Source organism: Manis pentadactyla, chromosome 10, assembly GCF_030020395.1.
Source record: "Manis pentadactyla isolate mManPen7 chromosome 10, mManPen7.hap1, whole genome shotgun sequence".
Classification (NCBI taxonomy): Eukaryota; Metazoa; Chordata; class Mammalia; order Pholidota; family Manidae; genus Manis; species Manis pentadactyla.
Window position 1 is genome coordinate 87,451,513 of NC_080028.1, and position 22,327 is coordinate 87,473,839.

Consider the following 22,327-nt stretch of genomic DNA (forward strand, 5'->3'; position numbering starts at 1 on the left):
AACTATTCTGTATGCTACTGTCATAGTGAATACTTGTCATCTGTACATTTTTCAGAACCCATAGAACAACAGATCAAACCCTGTTGCAAACTGAAGAGTTAATAACAGTATATCAATACTGGTTCATTAATTATAGCAAATGTATCACAGTAATGCAAGATGTTAATAGGGCAAACAGGAGAGAGAAAGGAAGTATATGGGGACTCTGTGCTCAATTTTTCTGTGAACCTAAAAATACTCTATTAATTTTTTAAAAATGTATGAGGCAATTACTAATGCTGGTTAAAACAACACAAATTCTGTATGAACATATAAATATGTGATATTTATGTTGTCACATAATGAAAACGTAGAGATTGTGACTTTAGCCAAAAATTATTACATAACTTTTGAAAGACTAGAGGAAATGAAGTATTACAGACCTAATGTACTCATCTATCATAATAGAAAGTCTGTGTGACAAGTAAACATCCATGCGCCTATCTGAAGGCATTTCCTCCACTTGTATTTCCAAGCTCATCTCCCATGTCTCCTGCATCATCAAATTTTGCTCTCCAGTAGGATCTTTCCCATCAACAGTATATGCCTGTAGATCTTCTGTCTTCACACACACACACTTGATCCCAGTTGCCCTAGCATTGCCATTCCATTTCTTTGCTTCTCTTTTCATCAAAACTAAAGTTTTGTACTCTGTACTCCCTGCCTGTAATTCCTCTCTCTCTCTCTATTCTGTCTCTCATCCATGCCATTCAGATTTTGCAATAACCATTCTGTTTAATTTGTTCTTGTCAAGTTACAATGACCTTCGTGTTGCTATGTCCAATGGTCATTTACCAGTTATCTTCCAGCCTGTTTGGATACAATTGATTACTCTTTGATGTTTTCTTCACTGGGCTTCTAGGACACCCCCCTATTTTCCCTCTGTGCCTTTGGTAGCTGCCTCTCAGTCTTCTTTGCTGATTCTCTTTTCCCTGATCTCTTAATGTTAGAATGCCCCCCTATCTCAGTGTTAAGCTCTCTGTCTTCTTTATATGCCCTGAGCCCCTGGGTTATGTTATCAGGTATCAAGGCTTTAAATACTATCTATATAAGTTGACGATTCTCAAATGCATGTATCCCAGCCCAGATCTTTTCCGTGAACTATAGATTTATGTATCTAACTGGCTCCCTGACATTTTCATTTATTGTCTGATAGGCATCTCCAGCGTTATATATCCAAAACTGAACTACTCACCTTCTGAAAATCTGCAGTGAGAACATTTCCCAACTGATTTGATGGCAACTCCAAAACTGTAGTTGCCTAGACTGAAACCTTGGAGTCATCCTTGACCCCCCTTTGCTCTCTCACACCCCATATCCAATAAGAAATCTAGATGTAATTAGGCAAAAATCCACAAACCTACCACTTCTTACCACCTCCTTGTCATCCTCTCTCATCAGTTACTGTTGTAACCTTCATACTTCTCTCCTTGGCCCTCTGCAGTTCTAAATGGTGCAATTAGGATGATTCTTTTAAAATGGAAGCTCAGTCATGGTACTTAGTAGCTTTCCATTTCACTACATTGAACAAATTACTTAATCTCTCTTTGCCTCAGTTGCTTCATCTCTAAAAAGAGAATAATATATCCCACAAGATATTGTGGGATTTGATGAGTTGATACATATGAAGCACTTATTTAAAACAGTTTGGTACAGAGAAAATAACATTGAGCTGCTGTTTTACTGTTTTTATTTCCTTTGCACACTCCAAAACAGAAGCCTACTTGTGTCTCATCGTTCCTTGAGCGCTTGAGGTGAGAGGGTTCTGTAGGAATGCTTGGTTTCTAATCAAAACCCTTAATCCATTAATACCAGAGAATGTAGTATGTCCAGAAACACTGTTCATTTAACCAAAGGAAATTCCATTCCTAACTCTGCTGTTTTTATAAGCAATGTAGTACTTGGTTTTCTGCACTAAACAGGAATTGCTTTGTCAGGAGAAAGTGCTCTTTTTGTCAGTACCATAGTTCCTAACTTTTGAAACATTTTGTACCCTGAAAGAATGAAGGGAGGCAGCTTCCCAATATCTTTTTTTTTTCAATTTTTTATTAAGGTATTATTGATTTTTACTCTTATGAAGGTTTCACATGTAAAAAGCAATGTGGTTACTACATTCACCCGTATTATCAAGTCCCCACCCATACCCCAGTGCAGTCACTGTCCATCAGTGTAGTAAGATGCCACAGATTCACTATTTGCCTTCTCTGTGCTACACTGTTTTCCCTGTGATTCCCCACACCATGTGTACTAAATGTAATACCCCTCAATCCCCTTCCCATTATCTTTTTATTGGCCCTTTTATCTGATGTCTTATCCTGACCCTTTTTTGTGTTTTATTACATATAGACATCACATGTTTGGGTTTTCTTTTCCCTTCATAAAAGCTTTACCTCTGTGGAACTTTTGGCACGTAGAAGACACTCATAATATTTAATGCTCCCACTCATATTTTCTGTCATGCCTTGCTGGTTTTTACAATGAACCAAAGAGAGAAGGAAAGATTTATTTAACCACAGGATTTGCTAATAGTAATAAAATGCAGAGAGCATGGTATTACAGGCAAGTGCTGGGCTGGGGCCTTGTGAGCGTCACTCTGCCACTAATTGGCAGTATGACTGCATGGGCTGTTCTTGACCCTTCTGCTTGAATTCTAGCAGAAGAAGTGAGCTAGGAGAGATGAAATTCATTTTCTGAGAGGATGTGAGGAATATAAGGAAAGTAGCTTGGGAAGCTAACCATGGAAGAGGACTGTGACAAACCAGATTTGTTTTAGTAAAGCAGCCAGGGCACAGGACCCAAGGCCTGAGCACTTTATGCCCCAGCAGCTTGCAGGGTGGGACTTGGGGCACAGTTCCCTGAATAGAGAAGGAAAGACACCTGAAAATCTAGTAAAAAACAGAACAAAACAAAAATTATCCTATTGGTGTGAGCCCCTGCATCAGATATGGTGTCTGCTTGCTTGCCCCATAGATAGTAGGCACAACGGAAGTCAGTGTTAACATGACACACAGAGCAGAGGGCTTAGACACTATCTGTCTCAGAAAGCTGGAGCAGTAATACAGTGTTGTATGCCCATTATATCTCAGTAGAACTGGGGAAAGAAAAATGCTGGGACAATCTCTGGACTGTAGCATTAGGGTAAAGCAAACAGAATTCTCCATGCAGATTCCTCAGGGATCAGCTAGGCCAGCCCCCAGTGACCTGGGATCATTTGAGGGTATGAAAGAGATGGTAGTAGCTTTTGAGACACAGCTGGCAGCTGCAGTGTTGTTATCCTGCACCCACCTCAGCTTCCAATGCGAGGCATCTCTGAAGAAATGCCTTATACAAAAGTCTGGTATCTCTGCTTTAATTTAGTCTGCCTAGGACTGTAGCAGACACTCCAAAGAATAGACCAGGTTTTAGAAACTGCAGAGAAAAAGACAGGAAAATAGTACATTCATTCTCCAAATTTCATGAGGAATGCTGCTAGTTTCAGAAGAGAATCAGTCATCTTATAACAAAGTAAAAATCCTTTAGGTTTATAAGCTTTAGGATTCATCATTTAAAATATTTCTTTGTGTTCTGAGGGGCTACTCAGTGACTCTTTCCCAATAATGAACAATCTGTAGCTTCTTGCCATACTTTCTCAAGTCCAATAGTAATCAAACTTTTGCTAATTTGACTCTTGATTGGCATGAATGGTTCCCATTTTTTGGTGTCGCAAACAGTGTTGAAACAACTGTCTTTGTACTCAAAGTGAGTGTGTGTGTGTGTGTGTGTGTGTGTGTGTGTGTGTGTGTGTGTTAGCAGTAAATCTGCCTTAATTCAATTTCATTAGTGAAGAATAACACATACAGAAAAGTGCACAAATCATAGTTCTCTATAAAGAACCACAAAATGAAGACACCTTCATAATCACTACCCATATCAAAACAAAGTTACCAGCACCCTGGAAGTATCCCTCCTCCCTCCTCTCCAGAGTATCACAGGGTAGAGAAAATGAAAGTTCTTGTGGCCAGGATTCTCACCTGACCCTGGTCGGCTTGCCCACTGCACACGTGTGGGCAATATGTTATTACTGACTCAACTATAAAGAGCTCTGCTCAGTGCTCTGGGCTGCGCAGCTGCAGGAGAGCAGAAGCTAGAGCAGTGGCAGCACCCAGGGCAGACTGAGATGGGGCTGTGAGGCTCCGAGGCAGAGACCGGCTTGCTGCTCGCACACTTGCCCTGAAGTGTACGGGATTCTAGCACTTGATCTGCCACCATGAGAACAAAGCTGGGTATAAACGCTTTGACCCCAAGAACGTTCCATTGTCATTTTTCAGTCTCATTGAATCCATAGTGAACTTGCCCACAAGGGGGCTGAAATTCATTGGTGAGACACAGTATCCTGATTTCTAACATCATAAGAGCTGTTTTGCCTATTCATGAGCTTTAAAAATTTTTAATGGAGACATGTAGTGTATTATTTGGTGGAGGGGGTCTGATTTTTTTCCCCTCATTGAGTTGAAATTCATTATGTTATTGGTGAATTAAACCACATTTACTTATTCATTCTGCTTGCACTGTTCCCACCTTTGTCATAAACCAGGTGACTCTTCATTCTGTTTCATTAATATGTCTATCCTTGTGCCAAGACCTTACTGTCTGAATTACAGCTGTATTTTTCACACATAGAGCTGTATAGCAATAAGTCTTAATATGTGGTAAAATAAGTCCTCCCACTTGTTATTTTTTAAATGTTCTTAATTATTCATGGCCCTATGCATTTCTGTTTAACTGTTATAATCATGAAATTAACCCTCTTCCTCCCAAAAAAGCATAATAGAATTTTTATTGGCAATCCTTTGAGGAAAATGGACACCTTTAATATATTAAATTTTATGATCTCTGAAAGTGGTATGTCTCTCTATTTATTTGGTCTTTAATTTCTCTCAGTAATGTTTCACAGTTTTCCATGTAAAGATCTTACACATCTTTTATTAGATGTATTCTTAGGTATTTGGTGTAGTATTTTTATATTATAAATGACATACTTTTTAAAATTATTTCCTAACTATTGCTGGCATTAAAAACAGTTTTATAGATTGGAAAGAGTAAGTGTTTAATTGGGAGGTTTCATAAGGTTAAAAGTATTATTATTTTAAGAATCATCTAATATTCAAATCATTATGGAAATATTGGGTACATTAAGAAAAGTGAAGTTGGATTTAATCAGGGTTTGTAAGGTTAGAGATTTCAAAAGGAAATCAGGAGAAGCCTGTTCCTAAATTGTGTGAATTCTGTGTTGGTTGTTTGAGAGAGATGGTCTACAGCTTGCTTTCTCTCAACTAAAACGATTGGAACTTGGAATGATTTTTCCTTCTTCACATATCCTAGCGCCCCCAGCCAGCCCACATTTGGGAGCACTCAGTCAATATGGAGCAGGTGGGATCACACTGAGTAGGGGATTCACTCAGTCCTTTAACTCTAGCTCCTCTTGAACTGACAGGCTTCCCTCCTGTTCTAAAATTCACCAAGATGAAGCAGAAACTCACCCACCACCGGGCATTGCAAGCATCCTGAAGTGATGATAAGTACCTGTTTCCTTAAACTCATACTTGGCTTTGTTTTTCCAGGTGTATAAAGGAGAATTTCAGCTACCTGAATTTCTTAAAGAAAAACCTCAGGTACTGTGTCTGCATCTTGTCTTAATGTATAATAGATGGGCTCTTGTGTTGAAGTGATCTTTTTAAAGAAAGAATGATATGTGCTGATGATAGATTGGCTTCTGGTATGTGCTGATGATAGAAAGATTGGCCTCTGGTAATTGTTGCTTTTAAAAATAATTTTACACAGTCTTAATTTCAGAGAACTTAATGTCTTCCAGAACTAGAAAATATTTTATGATAAGTAAAATCCAATTGCTTGAGGTCACTCACAAGCCACACAGTATTCCACATATAAGGAGCCTGCCTTGGTGAACCTGATCTAGCCTTCTGATAACTAACTTGAAAAAAAAATGTACAGCCACCCTTTGTTTTTATTACATATATATCCATGGCCTTTTATCTTTTCTCCTTTGGAGCATAGAAGCCTTGTGAGTATGTTATATACACAGCCATTGGCCCTCAACTGCAAAGTACCCCAAATTGGAAAAGATGGTGAGAGTTTGAAGCTTATAACTTTTACTTTTTAAGAAATTAATTAGAACAGATCCAGAGTTACCTTGTAATGTCATACTCTTACTTCTTTGGATTCCAGTATTGGTATTGCTTCTCAAGTTGAACAGAAACACATAGTGTTTATGGCTGATAGGCCTAAGGCCAGCGTGCCCTGCATCTGAGCATCACCAGCCATTCTTACATAATAGTGGGAAAAATTGCTAAGTACCTCTTGAGCCCAGCAGACTGCCCTTTCTAGCATTGTGATAGTATATGTTGCCTCCAAGCTGCTATCAGTGATTAACTTGTTAATAGGAAATGAAGACTTAGCACTGAACTCAATTTCTAAGTGTTCCAGATATGGGTTGGCAGGGAAATAACCACCTCACAAACTCTGTGGGAAGGGCTGTCGCCTGAATCAGGCCTGGAGTAAATGGGCTGGACTTCCCAAGAGAAGCCGTTGGCTCATGCCAGGGTTGAAGGCTCCATCTTCTCAGATCCTTGTCCGGTAAAAGTCAGCATATTCCTTAAGAATTTCAAACTACTTTCAAGTCATATTCTTATTAGCATATACTTAATTTTAATCCATCCATCCATTAATTTCATTTATTCAGCAAATGTTTACTGAATTTCTGTCATGAGTGAGAAATTGGTATAAGTCCTCAGGAGTCAGAGAAAAGAAAAAATCTTCTTAAGAAACTTCTGATTTATCCAATTAACTCTGATCAACTTTGTAGACTAGGAGGCACAGGGTCCTGAACCCCTGGGCTGGGCATGATGTCCCAGAAACCTGGATGGATTCATGAACAGGCTGTGTCTCTCACTTACAGGCTGTGTCATTTGGAGCCAGAGAATAATCCAAGAGGGAGTCTTGCAGGAATGTCAAATCCAAAGGTTGTTTTGCATAATAAACCTGAAGGAGTCAAGAAAGAGAATTTGAAGCTAAAGGGACACCTCTACTTCAAAGTATACACAAAAATCATTTCCACGTGGATTATAGACCTAAATGTGAAAGGCAAAATAATGAAGTTTTTAGGAGACAATAGAGGAGAATATATTTATGATATTAAGAAAGAGGACTTTTTAAGTTGTAAAAAAAAATTTCTAATCATTAATTTTGAAATAAATCAGTTGGGCTACATTAAGACTGAGAATATTCCTTATTAGGAAGCATAAAGAGTTAAAAAGTATGCCTGGAGTGGGAGAAAAGATTTGAAATAAAAGATTCATCTGTAGAATATCAAAATTCCTACAAATCAGTAAGAAAAAGAAAATTGACTGAAGCAATGCTTCCCATGCTGACCAATTTCAAGGACTTTAAAACATCTTTTGCTTCCTTTGACAGACTGAGGAAGTGGAGTAGCAGAGCCAGGAGCCTCCTGCATACACGAGGTGAGGGTTGAGGGGCATTGCTGGGTCTCTGGGGTCCCTGCTTAGGCTCTCACAGAAGGAAGTGTGGCCAGGGTGGCTGGCACAGCCCCAGAGTCAGTCCACCCACGTTGGAATCTTGGTTCTGTACGACGTTGAACAAATTATTTAACTCCTCTATGTCTTAGTTTTCTCAGCTGTAAAGTGTAAACAATATTAATGAAAGAGTGGTGTAAGAAGTAAGCATAATAATGTCCACAAAAACCTTGGTACATAGTAAGCATTCAAACAGTATTGGTTATTTTCAATATGAGAAGTGGTTCAAAAGGGTAAAATATTTTACATGAAAGAAACCTGAAGACCATCAATGCCACCGCCTGTTGCTGATAAGTAACCTGATTCTAGAAAGAGCAGGTTGTCGAGGTCACATTACACCACCTGTTGACATCCAGCCAGATGCTGCCTTCTCCGTGTGCTGGATTTGCACTGATGTATTTTGGGATTGGTTGGCTAGCTTTTCCAGTCTCCCCTTGCTGATTTTTGTCATCTCTGTTGTTTCACTGTAGCCAAGGACTACAGTGCAGGCGAGGCCACCATGCTTTTTCTCTGAGTGGCCATCAGGTCCGTGCCCAGGTACATCAGCCGGTTAGCCACTAAGCTGGTTTCGGAGCCCAGACCTCCCGGCATTGCTCCCCCAAGTTCCTGCCCTTCTCCAACTCTTTCTTAAGATTTTGTCTTGCTCTGAATGATGTGGTGCTCTCTTAAATCATTTAGAACTTGAAAAATCTATTTTTCTTATAGTTTTGTGTGCTATTTTATTTTTATTTCATACAATAACCATGAATTGAGTGCATATTCTAAGAGACATAAAATACCAAGCACTTTATATATGTACTATATAAATTATATATGACATATAATGTGTAGTATGATATATAACAACATCAATGATAAATATATGCATTATTCTTATATACATATGCATATAAGAATGATTTCATTTAAGTTTCAAGCCACTGGCAAGTAGATGGTATTATTCCTGTTGTACTAATGAGAGAATTGACATTGAATAATTTGAACAAAATATTTTTATGACTTGCTGTGTTAATTGATTATAGATAGAAAAGCATGTAAACACTGTTGAAAAGCACGAGTACCTTAGAAAAAGCAGGTGAACACCATTATGGCATATCAAAATCATGGAAGGCAGTGAGCTAATAACATTAATAGGTTTCAGGATTTATAATTGCCTTTTTGCTAAGAAGCACTTGCTAAATGTTAGACTTACGTGCTATGGACATGCATGTATAACAGCAGCTATCTTGGATCTTTTGTTTATCCAAAATACTTTCAAATGTATAGATAAATTCTCTCCCCTAACACACACACACAGGGATTCATTTATCCACCAGCACGTAGTGTCAGTTGACTCCAGCCTCCACCTTACCTCCACAGCAGCATTTCATCTTTGTTTGCTTGTGGAGGCCTGTAGGTACCCACGCTTAGGAGAAGCTAAGACAGCAAAACATCTCAGGACAGATACTGGTCTTCTTGCCTTTTGGATCCTTTCGCATTTGACAGTTATTGAGTTCTCTAAAGCTTCTTTTAGTATCCACTTTTTCAAATGAAGAGTCAGCGCACTGGACTCCTAGACATCTGACGCCCAACCAGTACCCCTGCAGAAGTTTCAACTGCAGAAGACAGCTGCATGGAGCTAGCAGTGGGCAGGAGCAGCCCTGCTTTGGCTGCCATCTGCCTGTTCTGCCCATTGAAGCTACTGGCGGGATCTAACAGCTTCTCTGAGGGAGAGTGTGCCTTGCCGCAGGCCTTCTACAGCTGGCCCTGTAGTTGTCGGTCCTCCTGCCTGTCTGCCTGGCTTGTGCCAGGTTCGCACCGGGAAGGAGGTGGTGTGGTGCAGGGAGAAAGACTGTGTCTCCACTGCAGTAACCGCACTGTTGCTTGTTTGCCCTAGGGAAGATTGCTGCCTTTCCAGCGGAAGGGGAATTTCTAGGACTGGCTGTGCCCTGCTGAGATCAGCGGAATGTGTGGACCATGGTCTCCTCCCACTGAGAGGGTGGAATTTCAGTACACGTTTGGGGTTTCCTGAGTGATCCGCTTGCTAAGTACTGCACTCTTGATCCTAATTATGTGCACACGCCCGTGGATAAGGAACCCAGAGGGGACACATGCTTTCTCTTAAAGCTGCTTTGGCCCTCATCTTTTCTTACTGGATTCTAAACTTTATTTTCAATGGGAGGGTTCGAAAATGGGATTCTACAGAAAAAGTGGGCAGTTTCATCTTGGAATAGGTTATCTGTACATGTTCTGATGTTTTGTAGAACACTTGTATCTGTTTAAATATACTGATGTGGATAATAAATATCTTAATTATTTAAATAATTCATTGTATTGTTTCTGAGAAGTTGAGGAAATTACTGTATACATTTACAACCTAATGACTTTTGTATTTTATTTTTCAAAATAAAAGCTTTAAATGTGAAGCATTCAGGTAGTTTCCATGTTTACATTACTGTGATTTCAGAGAAGTAGTAAGACCTTACCAGCTACTGATCTGATAAAGCAAAGTTTCTTGAGTTGGTTGTATTGTAGACATTCCTTCCCCTCTTAACATCGTAAATTATTAGTGAAGTTTTTGCTGTAATTTATTTCAGAGACCCATTACCATCCACTTGTATCACAATCCTGTCCTATTTTGTGCATATATATACTATATTTAAGGACAGAGAACTTACCGTTTGCAGCTATTTTTAAGAAGCCATTGTTATAAAATATAGAATGACCAGATTAGTAATAGTAATTCCCATTTATTCAGGGTCTTCTATGTGCCAGGTACTGAACAAGGTATTTTATGTGTTTTCTCATCACTGGCCTGAAAACTGTACCTCCTCCAATTTTATCCAGCTCAGTTATCATATTTTCTACACAGTCACTCAAGCTAGAAGCTTATTTTCTTACTTGACTTCACCCTTTTCTTCCCTCTTCTCACCCACATGCAAAATCTTTGATTCTACCTTACAAAGATTTCTTGAATCCACTCACTTGCCTTGAGCTCCACGCCTTGACCCTAATCTAAGACATCACCTAGACTACTGTGATAGACAGCCTCCTGAACAGTATCCCCACTCTGACTCTTGCTCCCATCAAATTCTGTTTAGTTCACAGCAGAGTAATAGTTTTAAAATACACATCTGGATATGACCTTCCCCACTCAAATCTCCCCACTTACCATTTCAGTTAGAATAGAAGCCAGATTGCCACCAAGATCCAGCCACCGCTCTCCTTTCCATCTCAGTGCCTTTCTCCCCCAGTGCATCCCTTGTCTCTAGGGTTCTTTGCAGTTCTGGGAACTCACCAAACTTTTCCTGCCCCCTGAACATATTATTCCTCTTTTTGCTCTTTGCCTGACAGTCTCCGTCACAATACTCTGGTCTCAGTCAACCCCACGTCCTCAGACTTTCCCTGACCCCTTGACTGAAAAGTAGATGCCTCTCCTGCCTACCTTATACACACTATCACCTTATCACGCTTTGCGGGTTTATTCTGTTTACTAACTTTTTTATTGTCTATCCTCCTCTACTAGATGATAAGATCCTGGAAGACAGAGACTGTCTTTTTTTTATCCATTTTTGTATCCAACACCTAGCAAAGTATCTGGCACATTCTAGAAACCCAGTAAAATACTTAGTGAATGATTAATCCTTCCAGAAACCTCTGACACATCGTTTTACAGATGAGGAAACAGAGGCTCAGCCAGGCCAAGCACTTACACAAGGCCTCCCAGCTTGTGTCACAGTGGTGACCTGATAACGAGGCCCAAGCCTGGCTCAAATGTCCTTCCCACTCCACTCCCCTCACCCTGTCCCCTTCAATTTAAAATGAACACTGTTGCCAGATTAATCCTTTATTCAGCACTAAACTATGTCACTCTTTTGTTCAAAAACCTTTGCTTTTCTAAGGCCTAACGCATCTAAACTACTGTGCCTATGCAGTGTGGCTTCACTATCCCTGTGTACTTCCTGTCTCTTTAAACTTCCTTCACTTTCTGCTTCCTCCAGATGCCTATAAACCAATCCCTTTCCTCTCTACCTGGGAAGTCCCAACCTCATTAAGGGCTCAGCTGTCTTAAGCCCCATTTCTTGTTACTCAACTGCTCCAAACTCCAAAGATCATTTAAATTAGCTTCAGCTTAACCTTTTTTTTTTCTTTCTTATTTCCTGTGTTAGTCTTAAGTCACCAGCTTCATAGGGAGGAGGCCACATACCCCTCTAGAGCCTATCAGAATGGGAGGGGAAGACATTTTTAAACTAGCCAGCTGAATCCCAATACTCGCCCCTAAGGGAACATATGAATTTTATTCCCCACACCTGCCCACCCTAGAGAATCCAGTTATGGGTAGGAGTATGTTGGAATTAGGAAAAGGGCAGAGGACACTGCACAAAACGGCTGGCTCAGGAAGAGGAAACCACTGTACAGCTGGCACGAAGGAGCAGATACTGTGGTGCTTCCATCCTTACTGACATTCCTCCCGTCACAAAGCCTTGTTTCTGGTCTGATCACATTTCTTTTGAGCCCTGTGAAGAAAACACAAATGTTCCATATGACATCTCAGATAATCTCTGTGCAGATGACTATTTATATCTGAAATGTTGTGATTTGGTGGGATCAAATGGAGTTCTGTTGAGGGATGGCTGGGCTAAAATTTGGAAAGAGGTGACTTGGTAAGGGATGTGTGGGTAGAGCTAAGTACCCTGGAGCACAGGGTGAGCTATGAGGGAGCTTCCTGCAGCCAGCAGAGCCATGGCCCCAGGAGATGAGCCTGGGGAGCTGGTGTCCTCAGTTGCTACAAGAGGAGCTTGGAGAGAGCATCAGCCATGAAGAAACATAATGTTTTAAATTAAGGGAAAAAATATCTTGGTAATCACTTAGTCATTCTAGTCAACATTTATCAAGAGCTTGTCATAGTCCAGGCCCTGTGCTAATGTCTACATGTTTAGACTTGTGTGATTCTCATAATTACCATCTAAAGTAGGTACTAGTACCACCTACATGATACCACCATTGGCTCAGGGAGGTAATATTCCTAGTACAGCTAGTCAGTGTCAGAGTTAAGAGTACAAATATAGGCAAGCTGGCTCCAGAGCCTAATCCTTAACTGCTATAGTCTACCTCTCAGTGATCATCTTTATACTAGAATAAAAACTTGTCTATTGATACTGAGTGACAAGTATTTAAGTACCTCCCTTGTACTTGGTGATTTGCCAGGTGTCACTGGGTGTGCCAAGAAGTGTAGGGAGATCACTGCTCTTGGTGAAAACTAAGAAAAATGCACATAAGTCAATTATTCCAAGCTCTATCTAACAAAACCTATAGGACGACCTACCGACCTACCACAACCTGGCTGGCAGATGATAGATAACAGTCTAAGATACCATTCAGTGTTGCCCCAAACTCTGTATTTCTAGAGAGCTATAGATCCTCTGGATTTTTCTTTGCAAGGTCAGTATTTGCAGCATTCAGTTCTCTTTCCTGCTTGTTTGTCACTATCTAACACAGTCTTTTGCAGGAACTTTAGGTCTTTGCATAAAGCAGAGCACTCCCTTAGTTATACTAAATTGAGAAAAAAGGGATAATTTTTATTCATTTTGAGTTGAAACACTAACAAAGCAGTACATTTTTTTTGAGTATTGGGGGTATGTGTGTATGTGTAGTCTTGTTAGACATAAAAATAAACGACTTTGATTCTTTTTTGAGTTTGTTGATCGTTACCAAAGATCTAAAATTGAGTGATTTTCACAATAAAAACCACTGTGTTTCTTGTTATACATACTGTAGAAGTGGCTTTAAGGCCTTGCCCTGAAAAGGAGAGCCTAAGATGCCCTCTGTTGACCAAATATGGAATGACGGCTGAACTTTGAAAAGTTTTAAAGTTGAAAGAAACAAGGAAATAGGGCATGAATGTGTGCAAAGCTCTCTACAAAGATGTCCATGGCAATGTAGTTTATAGAAACAAAAAACTGGAAACAACCTAACAAAAGGAGAGATTGTTTAAATGAACCATGGTACATCCACAGAATGGAATACTACTCAACTACCAAATATGATATTGTAGAAAAATATTTAATTAACATGGAAAAATGCTTATGTTCAATATTAAGTGAACATTTGATATCACACAGCTGTTTGTTATGACCCCATTTTTATTATTTAAAGATAGAAAAGTAAGTGGAATAGCTAAATTGATAGAAACTGAAAGGACATGAGCCAAAACATTAACAGTGTTGTCTCTTCATGCTAGAGTTGTAGAGTCTCTTGTTCTCTTTCTGCTAATTCTATTTCCTAAAGGTGCTACAGTCAACATGAATTTATTTTAATACAAACATTATTTTAAAGAAAGAAATCAAGAGATTGAACCCCCTAATCTTAACAGATTAAAAAAACTGGGGTCTAGGGTAGTGCTATGATTTGCCCACAGCTACACATTTAGTTACACTAGACAGTGACTTTCAGTTCATCTATTTTCTGGTGAGTCTCATTATTTAGCCAATTATTTTGATGAAAAAATAGTAATATTAATAATCTGAAGACTGTAAGACTGCAGGCACCAGAGGGAGGGGTGAGCATGTCAGACGAGCTCAGCCTTCACCAAATAAGCAAAGCCCCCAACCCCAGCCTAGTAAGGGAAAGAGACCAACAGATTCTGGCCTGATGATGTTCCAAAATCCCTGGCTGCTGCCCCCTACCAACCTGGAAAAGAAGTAGTAACTTTCTAGTCCTTTGTCTACTGTAAAGGCCAATGACACGTGCCTTAGGCTAGCCAATCTTCACACCACTGTAGACCTATGCTCTCCCTAACTTCTTTATAAACTCACTGCCTGCCCTGCTGGGCACGACTTCTCCGGCCTGTGACTAACCAGACCGGGGAACATCTCCCAGGATTGCACCCTATTAAACTTTTGGCTCCTTTGTTGCCTCCTCTCCTGGTCCCTTCAGCTCGATTTTACCTTACATCTGGTGCTGAAACCCAGGAAAGAGATAAGGTGTGTGGCTCCGGCCAGCCACCGGTAGCTCCCACCCCTCCTTCCCTGATACGGGACCTCCGCCTACTCTCAGCACCTCGGACGGTGATTTGGTGAGTCCCTCCTTTCCCCCGGTCTGTTTTCCCAGTCCTGTCTCCACCTGGTTTGGTTAACTTCGAAACTGTAGCTACATCCAGGTTCTCTGGGCATTAAGCCTGTCCTGGTCCCGAGATAGAGGAGACACCCTCACCTGGGCTCCCAGATCTCTGGGGAAGAGTACAATACTTCCCTGTCTCCTCCTAACCTGAGCAAGTTTGGGAGGCTGGGCTTGCCAGTTTAGGGGCTCCGGGAAATGGGTAACAGACATGGGGAACTAGTCCTCTAAATCAGAGGCTCAGACCCCTCTGCAGTGTCTCATATCCAATCTGGTGACCCTAGATATAGTGGAGAAGATCCATAAACACAAACTGGTCCAACTCTGCTCTCAGTATCCTCTGGACAATCAATCTCACTGGTCCCCGGAGGGAACTTTGGATTTTAGCCCCCTCACTGACCTAACTTCTGTCACCGAACTGGGAAGTGGTCCATGCCTTTTGGACATGGCGCTCCCACCCTGATGTTTACGTTGTGTTCAATGACCCAGATTCTCCTGGCCCAACCTCCAGTTAAGGATTGTCAGCCTCTTACTCTGCCCAGTCCTTCCTCTTTTTCAGATCTGCCGGAGGACTTCGGCTGCCCACCTCCCTCAGCCCGCAATCCCCTCCCCCTTGTGTCACCGCCGTCTTTAGGTCCCTTGTTCTCACACTTGTCACCGCCATCTTTAGGTCCTTTGTCCTCACACATGTCACTGCCATCTTTAGGTCCTTCATTCTCAGCCATGCCATCTTAATGCTCCTCTCCTCTTCTGGTGTCTGCACCACCCCCTCCCCCTCTCCTCCCACCTTCACTGCCCTCTTTCCCCACCGGAACAGGCTTCTCCCGCCCTCCGGTACCAGAAGCCGTGGACAAGAGACCTCTCAGCACAGACCCACCTTCTTTCTCTCCCTACCCTACACCCCTCCCCACACCCACCATTCCCCGTTTCTTTACTCCTCTTCCAGTGCACTGCCATCTTATCCTTCACTTCCTGTTCCCACCCCACCGCCAACTTATGTGCCCGCACCACCCTTAGCACCCAGTTGGTCTAGCCCTCCGGTCACCAGATCCAAGGCCCAGTGGCCGCCCCAAACAAAGGTCCAACTAGTAGCCCCTCTCCGAGAGGTTGCAAAAACAGAAGGGGTTGTCCGGGTTCACACCCCTTTTTCCCTAGGAGACTTATCCCAGATTGAGAAACACCTGGGCTCTTTTTCCTCTAACCCCACAGTTTATACCAAGGAGTTTGACTACCTAACTCAGGCCTATGAACTTACCTGGCATGATATACATGTTATCCTAACCTCCACTCTTACCTCTGAGAAATATGACCGTGTTACCTCTGCCACCCAAATTGTGCAAATGAGGCACATAACATGGATCAGGCTGAGCCAATTGGGATGGAAGCAGTTCCTCTCATGGACCCCCCAATGGGACTATAATACCCAATGGGACTATAATACCAAATATAATATCTTGGTATTATAGAGAACTCAGCAGGACCGAATGCTCTGGTATTTACTGGCAGGTATGAATAAGGTGGCTCAAAAGGCCATTAATTATAAGCTGAGAGAGATTACTCAGAGACCTGATGAGAACCCAGCCTGTTTTCTTAACCAGCTCACTGAGGCTCTCTCTATACATACCCACCTCGACCCCAACTCATTGTTGGGGTCCACGGTGTTGGGTACTCATTTTATTACCCAGTCAGCTCCGGACATAAGATGTAAGTTTAAAAAGGCAGAGGAGGGGCCCCAGACTCCACTTTAAAGTCTTTAATACCCGTGATGAAGAATATGGGAGGAGAATAGTATCCTGAACCCGAGCCTTCGCGGCGGCCCTACGACCGGCAGGACAGGGGTCTCATCACACCAAAGACTGGTCCGGAGCTCATGAGCCTCCAGGATCTTGCTTCCGGTGCAGCCAGGAAGGCCACTGGGCAAAGAGATGCCCCAACCCAACCAATAAGCCAACTAAACCCTGCCCGGTTTGCGGTAAGAGAGGTCATTGGAAGGTAGAGTGCCTGGCTGGGGAAGGTCATCCCCCCATGACAGAGTATCGCAAGAGGCAGGCCCCCCAAGAGACTCCCCTCCAGACCTGCTGGGCCTACTCAAAGACTGAAGCTTCCTGGACTCGAACACCCCTATCACCCTTGCTGAGCCCAGGGCCACACTGTGGGTAGCAGGTAAGTCCGTTTCCTTTTTGGTGGACATGGGGGCTACCTACTCTGTTTTACCTTCCTTTCATGGATGTCTACATCCTTCCCAGGTCTCGGTTGTGGGTGTCACGGGAATCCCCTCTAAGCCTCTAGAGACAGGTCCGGTAGTCTGCACATTTGAGGGCCATCCTCTTACCCACTCATTTCTGGTCATCCCATCCTGTCCCATCCCTTTGTTAGGGAGGGATCTCCCATCCAAGCTTGGTGCCTCAGTCTCCCTGCCACTTAGTCATCCCCAACCAAGTTCACTCATCACCCTAGCCAGTATAAGTTGTGGCCCTGAGGCCTCGGTGGACCCTCCTGCACCGTCGACCAATGTTAACCCGATGGTCTGGGACACCTCTACTCCTGTAGTGGTGAGCCATCATGCCCCGGTCCTCATCCGCCTTAAGGACCCGTCCTCCTTTCCTTCTAGGCCTTAATTTCCTATTTCCCAAGCCCATTGCAAGGGCATCCAACCTGTCATTAACCATCTTCTTTCCCAAGGGCTTCTGGTACCAACTAATTCTCCTTGTAACACTCCCATCCTTCCAGTCAAGAAGCCATCAGGCAGGAACCTACCGGCTTGTTCAAGACCTGCAGATAATCAATGAAGCTATAGTCCCTCTTCACCCAGTCGTCCCTAACCCTTACACTCTCTTGTCTCAGGTTCCCCCAGACACCTCCCACTTTACAGTTTTAGACCTTAAATATGCATTCTTCACCATTCCTCTACACCCCGATTCCCAGTTACTGTTTGCCTTTACCTGGGAGGACCCAGACACCCACCGAACTAGACAACTAACTTGGATGGTCCTCCCTCAAGGCTTCTGGGACAGTCCTCACCTTTTCATACAGGCACTGGCGGAAGATCTGTCCCATCATGACACGGGAGTCAGCACTCTCTTACAGTATGTCGATGATCTCCTTCTATGTAGCCCCACAACAGAGGCCTCTGTTCAAGACATGGCTTCCCTCCTAAACTTCCTGGCTCAGCAAGGATATAGAGTCTCTCCATCAAAAGCTAAGTTATCCACCCCACAAGTTACATACCTCGGAGTGGCCCTAACTCCTTCTTCCAGGGCACTTACAGTGAACCAAACAGCCTCTATTAGAGCTCTTCTATCACCCACCTCAGGAGCTGAGATCTTGTCATTTCTCGGACTGGTGGGGTTTTTCTGACACTGGGTCCCTAACTTTGTCTTATTAGCTAAGCCTCTGTATGCTGCTGCCAAAGAAACGCCCTCTGGGCCACTCACCTCTCCTACAGCAGTGGCACATGCTTTTGAAGAACTGCGAAATGCCCTCCTCTCCTCACCCCCACTTATGCTGCCTAACCCTAACAAACCTTTTCTCTTATATACTACAGAAAAAACAGGAATAGCAACTGGGGTGCTGGTCCAGCCAGTAGAACCTGGACACCGACTGGTCACTTTCCTGTCAAAACAACTGGATCCCACCGCTAAGGGGTGGCAACCCTGCCTTAGAGCCCTGACAGCAGCAGTGTGCCTCGCCAAAGAAGCTCTGAAACTAACCCTCCTACAGGCAATAACTGTATACTCCTCTCATCATTCACAGGACCTTCTGGGCCACAAATCCTTGGCCTCTCTCAGCCCATCATGAGTGCAGGAATTTCACCTCCTATTTATTGAACACCCCCAGTTAACTTTACAGGTGTCACCATCATTAAACACAACCACCCTCCTTCCTCCCTCCAGTTTGTCTGCCACGTCTAGCCACTCATGCATAGAGCTGGTGGAAACCCTTTAACTCCCACGTGAGGGTCTCCAGGACACACCTCTCAATGACCCAGACTTAACTCTGTTCATGGATGGAAGCTCAGTCAGGGATTCAAATGGGTGCAGGTGGGCGGCCTACACAGTAGTTTCCTCCTCCTCACACACAAAAAAGGCAGAACTAGTAGCCCTCACCTGAGCCTTTACAGTTGGTGGCAGGTCTTAAGGTAGCCATTAACACCGACTCAAAGTATGATTTCCTAATTGCACACAGCCATGTGGCGATCTGGAAGGAAAGGGAATTCCTCACTACCTGAGGGACCCTGATTGTAAATGGTAAAACAATCATCACCTACTCCAGGCCTTACAGGAACCCAAGGAGGTGGCTATTATTCATTGCCAGGGACACCAGACAGGTACCAACCCGGTCACTAAAGGGAATGCTCTAGCTGATGCTACTGCCTGACAACTAACCTCGGGTCCTGATTACTCCCCAGTATTGTTTCTCTCCCCCTCTATAACTCCTAATTATTCCAAAGAAGAAAAACAACAACTTTTAGACCAGGGTGGAATGGCTGGACAACAGGGATGGATACATCTTAAAGACAGGATAGCCCTTCCCCAAGCCCAGGCCAGGGAAAACGTATCTACGGTTCACCAATTCCTCCATATTGGTCCAGGGCTACATACAGGTTCCTCTCCCCTATCTTCACCCCACCTGGGCTCTGAAAGACCATTGACCAGGTACATATGGCTTACACCACCTGTCATCATGTTTCTTCTAAAGGAACCTTCAAACGCTATGTGGCCTTCCACCAGCTGCAGGGGGCACTACCTGGACAAGATTGGCAGATTGATTTTACCCACATGCCTAGACACAGAAATCTCAGATATTTACTGCTCATGGTTGATACATTTTCAGGTTGGATGGAGGCCTTTCCTACCTGCCAAGAGACTGCGTCGGTGGTGGCAAAGACGTTGGTGGAACACATCATCCCTCATTTTGGCCTCCCGACATCACTCTAGTCGGACAATGGACCAGCTTTCATCTCAAAGGTCACACAACTAGTGACTGACTCTCTAAATATCTCCTGGAAACTACACATACCCTATCAGGCTCAATCCTCGGGTAAGGTGGAAAGGAACAATGGCCTTCTCAAGGATCAACTTACCAAACTCTCATTAGAGGTAAAGACCTCCTGGCCAGACCTACTCCCAATTGCTCTCACCCGATTGCAAGCTGCCCCTAGGGGACCCACCGGACTAAGTGCCTTTGAGTTAATGTATGATAGACCTTTCCTTCTAAACACAGGCCTGCCTACAACTCCACCCCCTCTAGCCCTCTACTTACCTTACTTCTCACCCCTAAGACATCTCCTCAGGGAACACGCAGACCAGTTGCTGCCTCAACCCACCTCCCCCTCAGATCCAGGAATCACGGAGGTTCTACAGCTGGGAGACAAAGTCCTTCTTAAAGAACTCCAACCATGGTGGATGGGACCATACATGGTGATCCTTACCACTCCCACGGCTGCCAAGCTATTGGGACACTCTCTGTTGTACCACATCTCCAGGCTCAAACAAGCACCTAGTCATGATAGGTGGAGGTCTAGAGAGACAGGGCCCCCCCATTTGTGCCTTACTCACACTGGTGCTGGCCACAATGACCCATCTGGCTCTGGCAAACTGTGTCTGTAACCAGTGAGTCATATCAAGTATGCTCCAACTACACCAATTGGTCCCCCGGACATGCTTTCAAAAAGTACCTTGTCAGCAGGGAGAACAATTGTACTGGGCCACTGTAATGTTAAGAGATTTCCAAACTGGCTGCCCAAGAGGAGTCAGCAAGACCATTTGCTAGGTACGAGACCCTCCACCAAATCCCCAAGGAAAGATACCCGCTTGTCCCACCCAATGCTCATCTTTCCATTCCTTTGTCCAGGCTGCCTGCTATGAACGAGTCTCGGTCTGTCTCTCATTTTCCAGACAACAGTACTGGACAGGGCGAAGCCTGGGTAATCATGCTGGATATGTCAGTCCTGAGAGACAAGGACAATATATCTGCTGGAACCTCCGGCCACCGATAGAGAGGTCAGATGGTAGAGGTGCACAAGACTATGCTAGTACATCAGTACTCACCCCTTCCCTCCAAGCTTCCTCTGGCCTCCCACCAGCCTTAACCCTGCCCACACTGCCCCTCCTCAGCCAGAAGTAGCCATATTGAGTCAGTGCCCATTATAACCAAAAGGCTGGAATGTAAGGCTGGAGGCACTGGAGGGAGGGGGGAGCACATCAGATGAGCTCAGCCCTCACCAAATAAGGAAAGGGGGCAGCAAAGCCCCCAACCCCAGCCTAGTAAGGGAAAGAGACCAACAGATTCTGGCCTGATGACGTGCCAAAATCCCCAGCTGCTGCTTCCTCCCAACCTAGAAAAGGAGTAATAACTTTCTGGTCCTTTGTCTACTGTAAAGGCCAATGACACGTGCCTTAGGCTAGCCAATCCTTGTGCCACTGTAGACCTATGCTCTCCCTCCCCCTAACTTCTTTATAAACTCACTGCCAGCCCTGCTGGGTGTGACTTCTCCAGCCTGTGACTAACCAGACCAGCAAACATCACCCGAGATTGCGTCCTATTAAACTTTTGACTCCTTTGTTACCTCTTCACCTGGTCCTTTTGGCTCAATTTTACCTTACAAAGACTTGACTATTGATTGTTCAGAAATGAATGACTGAGACTTGAATAATTAGAAATGAAACAGGGTATCAGCTATTTGAACACTGGATGGAATATATTTTAAAAGATAGTATGATTAGGATAGATTTTTCTCTTACACAGGGTTTGGAACTACAGCCCGTGAGCCAAATCTGGCCACACCTATCATTCATATTTTGCTTATGGATGCTTTCCCTCAACATCATCAGCAGAGTTGAGTAGAGACAAACTATGTGTTGCTAAGCTGAATATATTTGCTGCCTGTCCTTTTTACAGGAAAAGTATGCACACCCCTGCTCTTACAGATTATTTTAATCATATACTGCCTTAGGATATTTAAATGTTTCACTATGCCTTAATGACTCTAGCCAACCAAAAGGACTCTCAGCTGGCAATTCCAAACAGATGTCGGAACAAATGCCAGAGCTAGAGAGCCCCCAAATGGCAAGTTGTTTTTCCCTGATAACACTTCCACTGCCTCAGAGAAGCAGGCTCCTTCCAGTCTTAAATCCAATGCAGCTTCTAATCAGATGAAGATGTGGGGGAAGAAAGGTTATGGAATGGTGGAGAGGCCCAAGAGATGGGAGCATTGGGAGACAGGGTGCATTTTTTCAGGGTGGAGGGTATATTTCCAGCTAAATTCTTTTCCCACTTAATGCAATCATATTGAGGTAATAGATATTTAAGCTGTGAAGTGCTTAAACATGAACTGATAGACCAGTGGAAATGCCACACAAATGGCATGAGGTGGGAGAGAGAATCAGGGATGTGTTTCATATATATATATATATATATATATATATATATATCCAAGTGGGATTTGACCAAATGCTTTGAGAGGGGCTGAACAAGACATAAGAGATGAGGAAGTATAACGCAATCATAGGCAGGGCAGCGATGGGCCCTAAAATCAAATTCGTAAACCACTACTGTCACGGAATTTTGGATGTGAATTAGTTTTGCATCTGTATTTTATGTTT

The 22,327-nt window shown here is 43.3% G+C and overlaps 1 protein-coding gene and 1 long non-coding RNA gene across 6 annotated transcripts in view; one reads left to right on the forward strand and one right to left on the reverse strand.

Moving 5' to 3' along the window:
• TPST1 (tyrosylprotein sulfotransferase 1) overlaps positions 1-22,327 on the forward strand; it is a 591,927-nt gene that overhangs the window by 268,234 nt on the left and 301,366 nt on the right. The window contains exons 4-6 of one of the 5 annotated variants that reach the window (XM_036907915.2): positions 5,640-5,690; positions 7,510-7,556; positions 9,114-10,033. The exons of 1 other annotated variant lie outside the window; for it this stretch is intronic. In XM_036907915.2, the coding sequence (XP_036763810.1) occupies positions 5,640-5,690; positions 7,510-7,527 (69 nt within the window). In that variant the 3' untranslated portion in view covers positions 7,528-7,556; positions 9,114-10,033. Of the gene's footprint in view, positions 1-5,512; positions 5,691-7,509; positions 7,557-9,113; positions 10,034-22,327 lie in introns of those variants that run through there. 3 more of the 5 variants (XM_036907916.2, XM_036907914.2, XM_036907919.2) reach the window with 3 other exon arrangements.
• On the reverse strand, positions 5,726-21,257 carry LOC118923735 (uncharacterized). The gene is made up of 4 exons (XR_008992185.1): positions 19,986-21,257; positions 10,780-12,124; positions 6,546-7,077; positions 5,726-5,996 (listed from the first exon to the last, which is right to left on the reverse strand). It is a non-coding gene; the product is annotated as an uncharacterized LOC118923735 (long non-coding RNA).